This window comes from Oryzias melastigma, linkage group LG14 (assembly GCF_002922805.2).
Source record: "Oryzias melastigma strain HK-1 linkage group LG14, ASM292280v2, whole genome shotgun sequence".
Lineage (NCBI taxonomy): Eukaryota > Metazoa > Chordata > Actinopteri > Beloniformes > Adrianichthyidae > Oryzias > Oryzias melastigma.
In genome coordinates this window covers 4297737-4315234 of record NC_050525.1, presented here as the reverse complement: position 1 = coordinate 4315234, position 17498 = coordinate 4297737, and the positions used below count along the sequence as shown (strand labels likewise).

The 17498-nt window shown below is 38.4% G+C and overlaps 1 protein-coding gene across 1 annotated transcript; it reads left to right on the top strand.

Moving 5' to 3' along the window:
- Positions 1 to 1859: 1859 nt before the first annotated feature.
- aspa (aspartoacylase) lies at positions 1860 to 13717 on the top strand. Its single transcript, XM_024266238.2, has 6 exons — positions 1860 to 2418; positions 6040 to 6235; positions 8950 to 9043; positions 10372 to 10479; positions 12267 to 12376; positions 12763 to 13717. Exons 1-6 carry the CDS (start codon positions 1988 to 1990, stop codon positions 12952 to 12954), a joined length of 1131 nt encoding a protein of 376 aa, XP_024122006.1. The 5' UTR covers positions 1860 to 1987; the 3' UTR covers positions 12955 to 13717.
- Positions 13718 to 17498: the final 3781 nt, after the last annotated feature.

The following is a 17498-nucleotide window of genomic DNA, read 5'->3' as shown; positions in this document are numbered from 1 at the left end:
TACTGTTTATTATGATACATACAACTGAACACAATTTCATAGTTGAAAAGATTAGAAAATAGGATTTGTTCTTAGCTCCTTTACAAAAAAGAACCTTGTTTTTAAATTGTCTTTAAGTGCTTGATGTTAAAACTTTCCCAGCAACAATAACAGAATGCTCGAAGGCTCACTCTGAACAGTTTGGTTTTTGTGTGTTTTTATAAATATGTACTCGGGTGCATACAAAATAAATAAATAAATAAAATAATAACCCCTTCTAGGCATATGCCTAAAATTTGCAACATACCAACAAATCCAGGATTTCAGTTAATTTAACATCACCTTGAATTAAAAATGTATATATATTGTTTAATATAATAGACCATGGTTTGAATCTCAGCTGCATTATAGGTTCCTTAATATCTAAATTTCTCCTAGATGTGCATGTGTGTGTGTGTAATTGTGTGGCGCTGCAACCGACTGGCAACTTGGACATGATGTACCCCACTTTCACCCAACAGTAATTGGGATAGGCTCCAGCAACCCAACTAACCCAAAAGGGACTCACTGCATTCTGAAGATGTATGGAAGGATGGTTTAAGTCCCATTCCAATCATCTTTGATCAATTGTAAAAGTATTCCCAGTGATCTCTTAATTATGTCGCTTTAGCCAAAATCAAACACCAATGTCATTTTCTAGGACATAGTTTCTGCAGAGCGGCAGTTGTTCATCAGAAAATTCAACTCTGAGTTGTGGGTGAGACCGGCCCACTGCCCTCCCGTTACTGAGAGTTCTCTGTTACACTGTCTCCCACTACCTTACAGCTCCTCACAACCATACCTAACATTAACAGTGCAACTAAAATGGTGAGCATTATCAGCAGTACAGCTTTGATTCAGTCTAAAAGGAGTCCCGCGTCTGAAGTAACAAACACCTGTTTGAGCTGGAACTTATAGAACCCAGGACACAACTGGAAGATAAACATTCTGCATCTAAAATTAAAGTTGTTTTGCTGATCATCACTAGCTCAGTGGAGAAACTGAATGTTGGTTTTCGACTGAGGACGGTGCTAACAGAGCAGATTCTTCCTGGAGGGGGCGGTTCACATCACACTGACGTCAGCATGATACCACCCGCTTGTTCGTGAAGGTAGGGAGGGGCTGCTGCAGTCAGTTTTTAGAGGATGAATCTTTAATGCATGAACGGATCAAAATGCCGCTTTGGGGTTCTTTACAGTGAGGAATGAACAGTAAAATGCATTTAAAACCTCAAAAAGTAGAATTTTCATGGTATGGCTCCTTTAAATTCACCGGGGACTCCGGCTTCCTCCCACCGCCCAAAAACATGCTTGATAGGTTAATTGGTGACTCTAAATTGCCCCTAGGTGTGAATGTGTGTGTGATTGAGGCCCTGCGACAGACTGGCGACCTGTCCAGGGTGAACCCCACCTTCGCCCAGAAGTGGCCGGGTTAGGCTCCGGCACCCCCGCGACCCCAAAAGGGACAAAGCGGTCAGGAAAATGGATGGATGGCTCCTTTAAATGGTTTGACTTATCACAAAATACCTCAATTCAACCTGTAGGGGGCAGCACACAGACATTTTTTGGCTATATTTTCAAGAATTCAAGTTTATTTTAATTTGTCAAAAACTTGGCAATGACCAACGGAGAGCACTTTTAGCTCAACAGCCTAAAAAGTCGATTTAGGGTTTGGTTAATCTGAGATTTGCTTTCCAATTTTGTAGTGCCTTCAGTTGGTTTTATTCACTGATATTGTCATGAATCACACATGATTTTTTTTTGTAATTATGTTGATTATTGGTCCTTGTGCAACTAAAAAAAACAACAAAACATTTTGAATGTTGGCTTCCACCCCTCATGACCTTTGTGGTCTCCCCAGTGAAATGTCCTGGACACGCCCCTGTAGGAGGGTGAACGCTGTTTCCACGGTGAGAGGAGCATGATCCTGTGGACAGTCGATCTTCTATGGGACCATAGACAGTCTATGTATGGGACAGAGTGAGCCGCGGTCTCAGGTGAGCTCGCTGCTATCACTGACTCGACAACAACAACCCAGACGGGGGGTGTTACGTAAAGACGCAGCAGCGTTTAAACAGCGAGGCTGGAAACTTTTCCACTGCCGCGTCAGCAGCTTTGTCGGTGTCCACACGCCACCTCGTCCGTCCGTCCTTCCAGGCATGTCCCTCCACGGCAGCACCGCGCGTCTCAGCGAGGCGAGACGGGTCGCTATTTTCGGGGGCACACACGGGAACGAGATGTCCGGCGTGGCGCTCGTGAACCTGTGGATAAAGAACGGCGCCGACATCCAGAGGAGAGGAGCTGACATCAAACCTTTCATCACCAACCCGAGGGCTGTGGAGAAGTGCGTCAGATACGTGGACACGGACCTGAACCGAGCTTTCACGCACGAGAACCTCAGGTAGGAACACGCGCGCGTGCCGCCGTCAACTTTTGTGCTGCAACACACAACAAAGCGACCGACGACGTCATCATCCTGATGTGTTTGTGCGGCAAACGTATATAAAAAAAACATTAACGTTTTTATTTTATGCTTTATAATTTTAGTTATTGATTCAATTCTGGTCACGTTGACATCGATTAGTGTCCCTGTCACAGGTGGGCTTCTGTGCGCGCGCGGGCCACCTCTAGCCTTGTCTGTGGCAACAACCAATCACAGCAGAGCTCTGTGACCCCGCCCCTCCCAGCTCTCAGCTGACGGTCTGCCTGCAGAAAAAACGTGATAAAAACGTGACTGTTGTTTGTGCAGAAATCCACGGAGGGGGGCTTTAATGCTCAGGAACTCCGTGTCATTGGTTTCTGTCATAGAATACTAATTTTTTTTTGTACCCAAATTGTTCAATATATAGAGAGAAGTGTTTAATTTTGAAACATTTTTTCTAATAAAATAGAGCAGAAAGTACAAATGACATTTTTGAAGTCTCCTTCTCCATATGTCCACAATAACAAAATCATCAGTATCTTTAATAAGAGCCCTCTTCAGCCCCCTCTCCACGGGATCAGTAAAGGAGGTCATAACATCCCAGAGCAATAACCTTTTGCAATGACATCTTTAATCATCTGACTTGTTTTTCTTAAAGCAAAAATCTCTCTTTAGAGAAAAAAATGTTTATATTTTTATTTCTGATAATAGAAAAAAATAACATCTTTGTTGCTGGAAGACATTCTATAAAACTGTCAACATTCATATAAACGTTTACAATAGATAATACAATGAATGAACTGCTCTTCCTCAATCAGTTTGTTGATGGTTCAATCCCCTCCCCTTTTTACAATAAAATGTGTTTTTCGTCTGTACTCTAAAGCTTTGAAGACACCGAGCACTAAAACACGCATTTTTAAATGTGCATTTAGCCCATGGTGTTCACACTGGACAAGCAGGGAGGGGCTTCTTCTTCTTCTTTTTCTATTGTTTACCAGTGCATGTACCAACAGTTAGAAGAGGCTTGGTGTGAAATGTCAAAGTGGTGCAAATCTTACAAATCTTACTCCAGGCTTTTCTTTCACAGCCCTAATTCGATGTACTTGGATTGTGTCTGAATTACTCACTACTTAGTGCACCCGCGCCAGGCAGCATGGCGCCCTAGGCGAAACGTGATTTTTGCTGCCCCACCCCATTTCACACAAAATGAGTGGTATGTTGAACTGTTAAAAAAAACTTATTATTAGTTCTAATTTTTTATGTATTTGAAAAAAGGCTTTTCTTTGTTCTAATTTTTTTGTGTATATAAAAAAAGTTTCTGCTAAAAGTGTTCTACAAACCAGTGTGCATTGATCCTCGTGATTGGTGAATGTAGACCACAATGCATTTCATTTGAACGATTTTTAAAGCGAGAAAAAATATATATATTACATTAATTTCATTATCAATCATCTGAGTTTTCATCTTCAGAACACTGTTCTGAAGAAAACGCATCACTCTGGTAGATTGGTGATGTAATATTTTCCTTTATAAAAAACAAACAAAAAAAGAATGTTGTGAGCATGTGTCCCAAATACTTTTAAAATCCAGGGCACTAGGCAGTCTTTTAGTAGTTGGGGAGTAGGGAGGATTGTTTAGGATAGTTTGGACGTAGCCTTAGGGTCATATTAGTCAAGCTGGGCATAACTTTAATTAATTTTATTAATTTCTCCTTCGTGATCAGTTTTCTAATGGTTGGGATTTTTGTGAATGAAATCTATGCATCACTACAAAACGTGAGTCCCTGATTGGTCAAAGTTTGACCTGGTTTAACTTTCAACACACGTAGAATGGCTGCAAGTGTTGTATCTAGATCCTGAAAACAGTTGTAAAATCTTGTGTATGATGAACGTGAGATTTTTGAACGCAGAAGTCCACGCTCACTATCACACATTTAGACAGATTTGTGAACAATGCCTGAGACAAATGGTAATATTGTGTATCTGGAATGAATTTTAGATCTTTAAGTCCATCTCATGAAAAATGGGAGCAAAAACAAAAGCGTTGCGTTTATATTTTTGTTGAGTGTATATATATATATATATATATTTTATTTTTTTTTGGAACAATCTCAAAATGAATCAACAGCAAGTGAAAGCGATGAATAACTCCATCTCCAGCCTGCAGATGTGAGTTGATCTTTTTAATGCTCCTCAGCTTAACCCCTCTGAAGGCAGCATGTAAGAAGATTAAACAGTTTGGGGCTTTTTTCTAAAAACAGCTCAGCCTGATATCATTTTTGAGTGGGCAGTTTTTCTTTTTATATATGTCACAAGCGTGTTTGTCAGACTGGGATGACTTGATGAGAAACATCTTCAGATGGATTATGTAATGAAAAGGAGCTCCTTTCTAACACATCGTTATGAAAAAATATATTTTTAGACAGCAGGACTTTGACTGAACCGGAAGGACCTTTGTTCCCAGCCTTATCTGTTGTTGGGCTATTTCTTGGTTTAACCAATCTCAGAGGTCTGAGATGGATTCATGTTTAACCTCAGAATAATCTGACTTAATCAAACCCTATAGTTTTCTTTATAACCTCTAGTAAGGGAATATCCCTTAACCCATTGTGCCGATGAGGGTTAAGGGGCCCACTGATGGGCAGCACAAGGTGAAAGGTTACATTAGCTCCACCCTTTTAGAGCATTCTGTCTGACCATTGACTATATAAGAGAACTGGACTGAGTGAGTAAAATATCACTCATAGAAAATGACTTATTTCCAGCTCTAATGAAATTAAGTCAATTTAGAAGCCATTTTTTCACGATACAAACCTTCTGGCCTAGAGACCAAATGAAATGTCATGAACTTTCAAATTGAACTTACAAAATTGCGAAATGCATGAGGCTCTTTGCTTCCTTGGAGGACTACAATATTTAAGGTCTTTAGCTTGTTTTTTTGTTTTTTTTGATTGTTGGAAATGTTCTTATTATTGTGAAATGATTTCACACCTCTTCCCAGATTTGTTAGAAGGGAAGTCTTCAGAAAGAAGTTTTCTGATGTATTTCTTGTTTTGTTTTTTTGTTCTTGGCATCTTTGGAGTCTCAGAACCTGCATTTACTTTGCTCATAGACCGTCAGTCTACTGCAGGGGTCTCAAATGAGGTTCCATTTGTGCCAAAAAAATATTTTTTTGCGTCCACTGTCTATATCTTTGGTCCCATGTCTATGTCTACTGAACAAGTTTATTGAACATTTGTTCATGTCTATGTACTACTAAGTAATATCATCTATGTGTCCTGTAGAACGAAGGAGCTAATGACGCTAGCAGCTATTGCTAAGGACTTTTTGGATGACCAGATCCTACAATAATGCAAATTATTAAGCATAAAGCAAATATCAAAGAAGCCTGGACATGCAGAAGAAATTGCTATAGTAGATTGAAGTTTCATTTAACGGCGGAGGTCGCCAGTTTGAGACCCCTGGGCTAGTGCATCTCATTAGTTCTCTATTTAGAATGCATTCACACTGACTGTTTTTGTGCTTTTTTGCTTGAATGATCTGCTTATTTGGCTAAAGTTGTAAGAGCACTTCCTGGAGTCTGGTTCTGTGTGATCTGCAGTGCCTCAGGAGGAGACGAGTTCCCCTATGAAGTGCGGCGAGCCCAGGAGATCAACCGAATGTTTGGACCCAAAGGAAGCCCAGAGGCTTACGACGTCATCTTTGACCTTCACAACACCACCTCCAACATGGGCTGCACCCTGATTCTGGAGAGCTCCAAAGACCATTTCAACCTGCAGATGATGAACTACATAAAGGTGATCCCGATGTACATAAAAAATAAATATGTATGAGGTGGATTCAGATGGGCTGAACTTAGGCGAGATAAACTATCTTAAATGTTCAACTGTAGCATCAACCATATTTTCCTTAATGCAGCCTGGACTGAAGTGTGCAGTAATTCTGCAAACCCCATTAGTTTTCCCTCTAAAAAAAGCAAAAAACATTTGAGAGCTTGACACTGAATATCTCTTTATATTCAGTCATGTTCTTGCATGTACATTTAGCATCTTCTATAACCACATCTCTTCTTTTTGATCAAATTTTACACGATCTTTGTTCAAAAAGGATTTTTTTTAAATCACCTTTTGACCCCAAATCTCTTTAAATGAGGCCCCAAGCATGCATGATGTTCTGCTCAGAAAAACGTTGATCCTTCTGTCTTTTAATTGCTGGTTGTGTCATAGCTGTTTCTAAAGCTCTCTGTTTTTCTAAGCCTTTGGTTAAAAACATTAGGTAACCGAATAATAAAGCAGACTTTGTTCTGAATTTTGGTTCTCACTTAAACATTCACTTGTTGGCTGATTAAACATGAGCAAACAGAAGTGAATCCATGACTCATTCAATGCCTTCTGTGAACAGTGTTTGTGCCTTGAGTCTAGATACAGGGTATGTATTTGATCCCGGCTGATTTAGCAGGATTGCCCACTTAAAAAGAAATGGACAGTCTGTCATATTAATGCTTGATTCATTTGAGCAGTGAGAGTTTGAAAACCAATTGAATTTGTAATGTAATGTATATGAGAGACTTAGTACTTTGTGGCTAAACCCCTTATTGTCTCTTCTGATTATCTCTTATCTCTTCTTTACAAATGATTCTAATTCATTCAGACTTGGTGGCTGTTGCTTACTAACTCTGAGCTTCAGCTCTGTCCTATAGTTTTTTTATAGGATTTAGGTCCAGAGACTGATTGGACCACACCATGATCTTAATCTGCTTTTTCTTCAGTCATTTCTTGGTTGTCTTGGCTGTATGTTTTGGGTAATTGTTCTGTTGGAAGATCCATCCATAATCCATTTTAAAAGGAGGTCCTCCCATCCACGCGGTGAAGTAACCTTATGCAGAAAGCACCCCCAAACCATGATGTTTCCACCTCCATGCTTGACAGTGGGGATGATGTTCTTGGGGTCATAGGCAGCATTTCTTTTCCTTCAAACATGATGGGTTGAGGCGCAGTGGTTTGCGCTCTTGCCTCGCAGTAAGAAGGCCCCGGTTCAAATCCCGGCTGGGGTTTCTGAAAAACATCAACTGGGGACCTTTCTGTGTGGAGTTAGCATGTTCTCCCCGTGCATGCGTGGGTTTTCACCGGCTTCCTCCCACCATCCAAAAAAATGCTTCATAGGTTAAATGAAGTGTGAATGTGAGAGTGTGTGTGTGAGTGAGGCCCTGAGACAGACTGGCAACCTGTCCAGGGTAAACCCCGCCTTCGCCCATCAGTGGCCAGGTTAGGCTCCGGCACCCCCGCTACCCCGAAAGGGACAAAGCGGACAAGAACATGAATTAATGAAGTTTTGGTCTGATCTGACCACAGCTCCTTCTCCCAATCACTCTCCACGTCTTGAAGATGTTCATTGACAAGCTTCAGGTGGGTCTGCACATGTGCCTTCTTAAGCAAGGAGACTATAGCCTCGTTTCCACTGAGCAGTCCGGTTTAGTAAGGAGTGGTAAGGTCCAATTAATGATGGCGAGCATTTCCACTCAGTTAAGCCTCGCTTCCACTGAGTGGTTTGTTTTCACGGTGCATACATGGTGTAGACCGCTAGCTTGTCATTGCGTCATTGTAGTCCGATGGCTAGAAAAACGAAAACAATGGAGGTCATCCAGCAGCTCGTCTTTTTTTTGCTTTACTTCTGGTACATCTTTTATAATTTAATGTTATTTGAATGAAGATTGCGGGCGTCTAAGAAGAATACCCCAGTAAAGAGGAAAAATGAAACACAAGCTGGTGCTTTTCTAATGCATCATCACTTTCTGACAATTAATGGGTGGCTCCAGTATCTCCGCCTCAACCATTTCCCGTTCTATTTTTCATGGACTTACAATAATTTTAAATAATTTTCTTTAGATCTTTTATGCTTAATGTTTTTATACTTTTATATTCTTTTTATTTTATATTTATGCACCAAGGAGGGGTGGATTGCTTTTGCTTTTAATTTCATTGTGCAATTGGGTGCAATGACAGAATAAAGATTCTATTCTATTCTATTCTATTCTATGGATGGAGGCCCTCAAGAGGTCGGAACTGTTTAACATGTCCATTTACCGATGGAAACCCTCAAAATACAGGATTGAACCGCACCGCTCAGTGGAAACGAGGCTTTTGTGAGTACTGCAAGGTGTTAAAAGATTCCCAATGGTTTTGGTGGTGACTGTGGTTCCAGCTGCTTTAAGATCATCAACTAACTCCTGCCATGTTATTTTAAACCAATGTCTCACTGTTCTCATGATCATGGATCTGGTTTGGAGCTGCTGACCTAAAGGTGGATTGAAGGTCATGTTCTTGTATTTTGACACAATAGCACCAACAATTGTCCCCTTAACCCCTGGCTTGTTGCTGATGGTTTTGTAGTCCATTCTGGCCGTGTGCAGGTCTACAATCTTCTCCTTTAAATCCACTGAAAGCTCTTTTGTCTTTTTTTGTTGGAGACTTTGGAGTTTGACTGATGGACTGATTCTGTCTTTACGTTGCAGAAAGCCATCTCTCCTGCTAGCTGTCTGGTTCTGCTGAATGAACATCCTCTGCTGAAATATTCCACTTCTCGCTCCGTGGCCAAACACCCCGTTGGTGAGTCCAGCTCTGAAGGCAGGAGGGGGCAGTTTAAAACAATGAGGATCATTGCTAAAATAAATATTTTTCAGAGATTGAGCTCTGCTTTTCAAAGGTTTCAAAAATACAAAGCAATTGTTAGTTATTATCATTAGACAAAATGACTATACTGAGTTAAAACCAAGAGCTGTTGTGGTAAAATGTTCTGTTTTGCTTCAAATTGTTGAAAGCTAAGCAGCACAGATGAGAATCAGTGAAGCAAAAATAAATTACATTCCTAAAGTAAGCCTTTAATATATTCAGTAGTTTATAAACTAAAGATTTGTGTGTTCACTTAAGGCTGCTTATAGACTTTTTTTTCCATTTGTGTTCCTCCTTTCTTGCATCTCTTCATTGAAGCTCTGTTCTTTTTCTGTCACTGTTGGTATTTTTGTCTCTTTGTCATCTCCAAAGTTTCATTGTTGTTATTTTTAGGCTCTTAACAGTCAGTTTTAAGCGCATAGTTGTACTTTTTTATTTTTAGTTTATCGTTCGTTCTATTATTGTCATCCCATAACATTTTAAAGACCCACTCCAATGAAAATAGTGTTTTTAACATGTTCTTGTGGAACTTTTTTGATGATGGAGGACATGTCGGATCTAAAATTTGTACTAATATTTATACATTTAAAAAACCATACACAGTTTGTAATTTTACAAAATGAGCTTATAGATTTGTTGATTATTATGGGGTATTGGGGATTTGTGTCTTTTGTTTAGAGTGTGATCTATACATGTGTCTATATGTCCTATATGTTATAGGTTGTGGGTGGGACTGTTGGGGCTGCTCCGCCTCAACAGTCCCACCCACAACTCAGAGGTGAATTTCTAATGAACTTCTGTCGTTATTTTAAAAAAAGAAAAACCCTGGGAATATTTTTTTAATAGATTAATTAATGTTTGCAGTGATTCTTTAAGAGGATTTTTTTATCCTGTTACTTATTTTATGCGTTTTAGTTTTAGTTAGGTCAAACTCTTGTTTAAATATCAAGTTTTTTAAATTAAAATATTTAGTTGTCCTTTTCTTTCCATAACCTTTTTTCTTTCTTTGTAAATGACAGTTATATTCATGTCCTCTCCAAAATCTTTTTTTCATAGTCATTCTTATGCTTCTTTTGTAACTATTTGGACTTTGCAGCGTCTTTTTTGGGGACTTCTATTATTCATGCCTCTGGGAATCTCTTCTGCTTGTTATCTCTACATGAATTTCCTCCACTTAGCATGTTGAACTCAGAGTTCCTGATTACATAATCCGTTGGGGTGACATTTTCCACGTACCGATGCATCTATTCATCATTTTCCTGCAGGCCTGGAAGTGGGTCCTCAGCCTCAAGGAGTCTTGAGGAGTAACATCTTTGAAGCGATGAGAGTAATTCTGAAACACGCGCTGGACTTCATTGAACTGTTTAATGAAGGTAAGGCTCTCTTAATGAGAACTTTAGTAGAAATGTTTGTTTACAAAAGGCCCATGAGTGACTGACTCAAGCATGCAGCCGAACCCCCATTACCAAATGTACCTTCGTTAGACTCATCACACCTCCATTTTACCCCCCACGGCACAAAAACTCCTCCAGGGTGACACTTTCCTGGCTTTTATGTAATCAAGAGTCCAAATAGAGTTTCCGTCTGTTGGTTTTCCTGTCTGCCCTGCAGCTGAATGCTCGGCTTGTTGGGAGTTGGTCAGCTTCCATGTCATTAGGAGCCGGCCGGTCCTGGTGTTTTAATCTTCTGTTGTGGGACCAGACTGTTGCTGATGAACGCTCGGCCATGGTGATGAATCGATGTTCTCGTGCTTTGAGGCAGAGCAGCACAGAGAAACGCCTCCATTAGCGACAAGTTTCAGTTTCAAGTGAGAAATCGAACTGGATCCAGAACTTTTGTCCTAGTGTGATTCATCTGCATCATTGGAGCTTTGTATCCAGTTCAGTTTTTATAAAACCACCAAAAGATTGCAGCATACTTTTTTAACAAGATCCAGTAAACATTTTGTTTAGAGCAGAGAAAGATTGGGTAATATCACCTGCATAAAAACTTAAAAACACTTAAATTTCTAGTTTATTTTGTTTGATGCAGCAGTGGACAGACCAGTTGTCCAAAGTCAGACTTGGTTTAGAGATGGAGCTGGTTGTCATCACTGTACTGTTTGGCACATACTAGAAAATGTTTCCTTTTAGCTTTGTTTGGCTGGTATGAAAATCACTAAACAAGTGCAGATTAAACAAAAATACATTTGGTCTTCCAAAAAAAAACAATAAATTGTTTACTTGCAAGTGAACTCTTGTGTGATACGATAGCATTAAAAAGATAAACAGATTATACAGACTATAAGACATAAAAGCAGAAGACAAGAACACTGCTATGCCCATTTTAATAAGAAAAAAAAACAGCCCTCTAATCAAATTACAGGAATCTCAAATGACAAATGTCTGCAAAGTACATGTGGTGCAGTAAAGATGCAAAGAGTTTTGCCAAGGTTAATTCAATTCAATTCCATTTTATTTATGTAGTCCAATATCACAAAAAATGGCCTCATTGGGCTTCATTTGCAGGTCTATTTCCTGCTTTCTTCCTTCTGGTGAGTGATCTTTTTATGCCAACTTATCCTCTAAAATGAGCAGCTTTAGTAACCACAAGACATTTCCAGGTCTGTCCTTTCCAGTGTGAACACAAACAAATAACAGAGAAAAGGAACAGACTGGTTCATGTAACATGATGGTAATCATAAACTTTGCAGTAAATCAGCAATAAGAAAGGCTTAAAAAGTAATCCAAATAGTTTGAATCTGGTTTAAATGCTGTGGTAGGACTTTGAAGGAACTGTTACTGAGTGAATACTTTTAAACTTCAACCAGTAAAGTAACTCAAATAATTCCTCAAGGATGGGAGAGATTAGTATGACCATATAAAAACATACACAAGGTGTAAAGTTGTCTGTGTTATATTAAAAAAGACGGATAAAGTGGTGATAAATGGGTCAATTACCCAAAAACGGAAGAAAATTACCTTACAGGAGGAGTATTGAGAGGGGTTCAATTGAATTGGCACATAAAACACAATGATGGTTCTAAAGATAGATCATGAAATCAACGAGGGTTCTTAAAAACCCATGTGGCTGAACTCATTTGTTGTACTTTTCCCACCATTTCTATAAGCAGTTGATCGTGAAACTGAGGCTACATCTCTGGTTTTCCTGGGTTCCGTAGGCATGGAGTTCCCTCCCTGTACTGTTGAAGTCTTCCGTGTGAGCGAGAGGATCGACTATCCCAGAGATGCTAACGGGAACATCATCGCCATGGTTCATCCCAACCTGCAGGTAAAGCCTTATGTCTTAGTCCCAACTGGCCTTCCGGGTGGATGCGAGCATGGGCGCGGGGGAAAAATGGGCAAACCTGTAAGGGGCAAGCAGGTGGCCTGCACGAAAAATCAAGATTGTAGATCGATCGGAAAGCCTGTACAGCAAAAATGCTTGTGTTTTTTTTTCTATGGGCATGCTGCGGGCATCAAGTTGTTGTGAACGCTAATATATCACGTAAGGGTGAAGTAGGAGACTTCATTAACAACAAGAGTGTGACAGCACCACCTGTACGTCCTATGTTTTTAGAAGAAGCTCTCCTTTATTGAACTTGAGAGGCTGTTATTCTAACTCCACCAGAACACTCGTGTTGCTTTCCCTGTGGTCAGTTCTTGTTGTTGTTTCAGGATTGTGACTGGGAGCCGCTGAACCCCGGTGACCCAATGTTCCAAACCTTTGACGGAAAGACCATCCCCTACCAAGGCTCCTGCACCGTCTACCCAACTTTTATAAATGAGGCAGCCTATTATGAGAAGCAACAGGCGTTCGTGACCACCAGGAGAGAAACCTTGGCTGCAAGTGGCATCAGAAAAGCCTGAGAAGCTCTCCGTAATTCTGCCAAATGCAACAGAAGTTTGATAGATTTTGCACTTTGCTCCGATAACAAAGGACCGACTCTGTACATAACCAAGAACCATCTTTTACACACCAATTTAGTTTTTTATGCTTTTACTATCAGAAATTAACTATGCAAAGAACATTCAGATGTTCAGTTTCAGATAAGTCTTATACCTAAAATCTGTTTAGGTAACTATTTATGATGCTGTTATTTTAAATCATATAAAAAAGTGAGATTTTTGTAAAATCAAAGAACAGGCCTAATTAGCTGTGGCTTGTTAATTATCCTAAGCACTCTTTCAGTTTTTAACTAGCACTCAGGAAATCCATGGGGGTTCATAACTCTAAATAAAGTTCTGCCATTGTCTTCTGAGAATATTCGTGTAACATCTGTTGGGGTGTGTTGTGTGGCCTTTGATACTACCTACCTGTAACTCCAGTGGTTGCATCTGTGGTGCTGTCCTATTGTTGCCTTATTAGAGGTTTCAGAAAGAACTGCAAAAATAGATTTTTGTTTTTAAAAACGATGTTCTTTCTTTAAAAAGAAGTTGTGAAATGTGTTTGTTAAATGTATGTGCTTATTTCAACATTGTGTCCAATTGCCTTCATTTTAGAAACATGTCCTTTGTGTCTCTTGTCCCAAAGTGTGATGACTCAAGTTTTTTGGTGTCTCATTACTCAATTAGCAATATTTTTGTGAGTAGAAATGATCTATTCAATAAATGTATTGTCTGATATAAAATAGTTTATTTTTTCATGAAATCTTTTTCTTCTAAGTCCGAATTCCCAAACTATAGTGTTGAGTGTCTGGGATTGTGATGCAATTCGAACACATGCTCACAATTTTTTACTCACTATTCTAATGACAAATATGACATCATTCACTACCGGAGTAACAACCTAATGAATTTGAAAGTTTTGATTATTTATGATTATTATTTATTATTTTAAATATTTTAAAACTTTTTTCCTCATGACAATTGCTCTAAAGCAGGAGTGTCCAAAGTCAGTCCTCCAGGGCCGGTGTCTGACATGTTTCCCAAACCAACTGCTGGGAAAATGCCCCAGGGGGGAATTATCAAGAACATGTTAAAAAAGGTATCAGAGCAAGAATGATTATTCTGACAAATAGGATGACTGAGTAATAGCTTTTTTTTCTCAGTAGAAGTCTGACATTTTGGTCTTTGAAGCCAGCGAGTCATTTGGAAAACGAGGGTGAAGGGTTCACTCGGTCCACTTCTCATTTACAGCCAATGATGTCGGACTAGTTTTTTGCAGAGACTAATAGGAAATTTGGAATTGTAGAGTCCTATCTATGGAGAGAAATTAGACTCAGTTGGATTTGTGCGTGCATAATTCTTGATTTGTGCATAAATTAGGATTTGTGGATGCATATTCTTGCTTTCTAATTTCTCTCCATACCTATACCCCTACAAGATGGTGAATGCCATATATAGAGCACAAGTAAGTAGGTAAACTGTAGTGGGTAGCAGGGAATTTAAAGAAAAGCTTTAAATTCAGCCACAAGAGGGCATCATATCTCCATTGCCGAACTGAGGAAGAAGTACAGAGACACTGCTCTAAAACCAGAGGCTGGCCTTCACACAGAGGTGTACTAAAGTAAAAGTAGCTTACTTCATAATAACAATAAAAATCTGGTGATCCAGATCATGATGGGACGTAACAAACTCATCAGACACCAAGAAACAGTTTGACTTGAACACCTGTTTTTGGTATATGACTTCCATTAAAAGTTGATGTTTTTAACATTGAACAAACATGAAGTTTTCTTTTTTCACGTCCTTTTTGGCAACAAAAAAAAACACTCCCTGATGTGGAGAAGAACATAGAAAAAAATCTAACAAGATCTAGGACGTCCATTGAAGAGATTAAGAAAAAAAAACTCAACATCACAAACCAACTTCATTAAAGTGTGAAGACGTAAGAGTACTTCTAATACAATAAAACTTTTAAAAATGTTCATCTGAACCCATATACACTACTGTAGAAGTTTAACTTCTGTTCTGTCTGTTCACCAATAATGTACTGTTTACATTTGTCCTTTTTAATGTTTTTGTTGTTATAAATAAGTCTATTAAAAGTTGCTATATTTTCAGTTAAAAAACGATTCAGAAAATCTGTACATATAACAACACTAAGAAACATTCTGTTTTAACCTAACCTATAGAAGCACATGAGAAAAAAAAACACCCAATAATTACAGATGTCAGCCTGTTACAATGGAAAACATGTCTAGTTCTTTCAAAAGACATCACTGTGACCCTTTAACTTTGAAACTAATTAGGACATTTTTAAATGCAAATGAATGTCTAAAAAAATGAAGGTCATAGTGAATAGGGATTCAAAGTTCACCTCTACAGCTCAATAAAATGATTGTAATGCTGTGGAGGAACTATATGGGAGAATACCTACATCAAGGATTGCGTCATTGCAGGGTGAGCCAACATTCCTTCACAAATATGTAAGTGGCTCACAGTGTCACAGAAAAAAAAATACTTATCTCTACTGCCTTAACCCTATAAGATCCACAACTGTACATTGAGGAGGTGACATAAAATCACATTTTTGTTAAGATTTTTGTAAAAGTGCATGATGAAATCAAATATATAGATATATATATATTTTTTATGAGATATTGATGGTATCTACCGTGTCAGTTTAAGATGCAAAATTTTTGACAAGTGTTAAAGAGAAAAAGAAGCATCTTAATTACCCGCTGTCTCAAATTTGATACACACATTTTTAACACGGTGTAACTGCATTATGAACTATTATTATTAACAAATTGTGAATTCTTTCAAAACAGAAAACAGTCATTTAAATAAAAGAGTAACAATGGGTGAGTTAATCTCACTATAAAGTTAGGAAAAATTGCAAACCTTTTCCCGCCAGATTTCATGGGGGCAGACATTTCTAAATGAGGAGGAAATGCCTCTTTACTGCCCCTAGTGGAATGATGATGAACTACAGGGCAGACAACACAGACAAAGTTGTATATACAATGGAGTTTTTAAAGGAACGTTTGAATCATCAAATTAGATGGTTTTAGAAATGTGTGTATCAAGTATTATATAGGGTTAAGGTGAATCCATGTAAGGAATGTTTGTTACTGGCATGACACTCTGGATTAAGGTTTTATTGTTGCATATTTCATTGTAAGAGCTGGAAATTTATTACATTTAATCTGAGAGTTCACAGAAAGTGCACATTAATCTACAGTATGAATTGTATTGTGTTGTAGACACAATTCACTTTTGTTTTCAATGACAGTAAATTCACCCTTTTATTTTATAACCTTTTTATATTTTTAAAAATCACTAGATTAAGAATTAGAAACAAAGAGACAAACTGTATCTCACACAGGGGATTACTGAGATCCTATTGGATCAAATAAAACTACAGACTGAGATGCCTAGCGGTCCTTAGAGGTGTTAGATGACTGTGTATGCTGGGAAAAGAATGCAACCTGCAGGCCAACCAGTAATTACACAGTTCATACTTTTCTTTATTCGGTTTAGCCTTTAATTGTGTACTGAACTTGTTTAGCAAGTTTCTTGACTGATAGGAAACATTTACAACAATTCTGCCTCCGCAGTTTTCAGCAGTGAAGACTCCCCAAAGATCTCCCAGCAATTCTTACAGCATGCTTATAATATTTTGAGAATGCTTGTAGCTTTCTCATCCTTGGCAATGAATGTAACTTGATCGAAAACAGGCCCGTAAATCCTGATAAGCGGTTCCCAGGAGCTTTTATGAAAATCCCCTTATAATTGTGGAGAATCCAAATAAATACAAAAACATTGACAAAATTTTTCTTACAAAAAAAGGAAGGTCTATGTTGCAGGTAAAGGTCACAACTTTATAAGGATTTTGGTGCATTTTAGAGTTTTCAAATAAGAGATACAATGATCACATATTCATGTATTTTTTATAAAAAAATTTAAGATGAGGTAAGGGGAAAAGAGAAGAACTTAAAAAAATTTCATGGATGGATTGAGCAATTTGTAGCCTACTGCACGTGAAAAAAGAAAAGAGGAAGTTATTATCCAAAAATTACTGAGCTTGGAAACATTCCTGCTGTACAAAAAACGCATCTGATGTAATGCAGAACATCCAGAACACACTACAGTACCGTTTCATTCCTAAACTGTTAGTGAGTATCCATATATATGAAAAGGGAAACAACGTTGCATAGTTTAGACTTAAGATAAGAATGGTGAGGACAAATACTGATTGTGCAAGGACTCAACACACAAAAAAAAAAATCAAAATGTTAAGCATTTATTTTATTATTATTATTATTTGCAAGTAGATGCATCGGAATGGAGTGGAGCAGGGAAACATGCTTATAAGAACATGTTAAAAGCACCAAAAACAGTTTTCATTTACCTAAAATGAAAACATTGGATTTAGTAGAAGAAGAAAACACAAGTTGTATTTAAATGCTGTTGGATTCCTTTCTATATCATATTTTTAAAAAATAATAACTTATAAATGTCCGGTA

Excerpts from the sequence above, each read along its gene's own strand:
- aspa (XM_024266238.2), top strand. The coding sequence starts at position 1,988 with ATGGGACAGAGTGAGCCGCGGTCTCAGGTGAGCTCGCTGCTATCACTG. Across the intron at positions 2,419-6,039 it reads TTCACGCACGAGAACCTCAG|TGCCTCAGGAGGAGACGAGT; the intron begins GTAGGAACACGC and ends TGTGATCTGCAG. Across the intron at positions 10,480-12,266 it reads CATTGAACTGTTTAATGAAG|GCATGGAGTTCCCTCCCTGT; the intron begins GTAAGGCTCTCT and ends TGGGTTCCGTAG.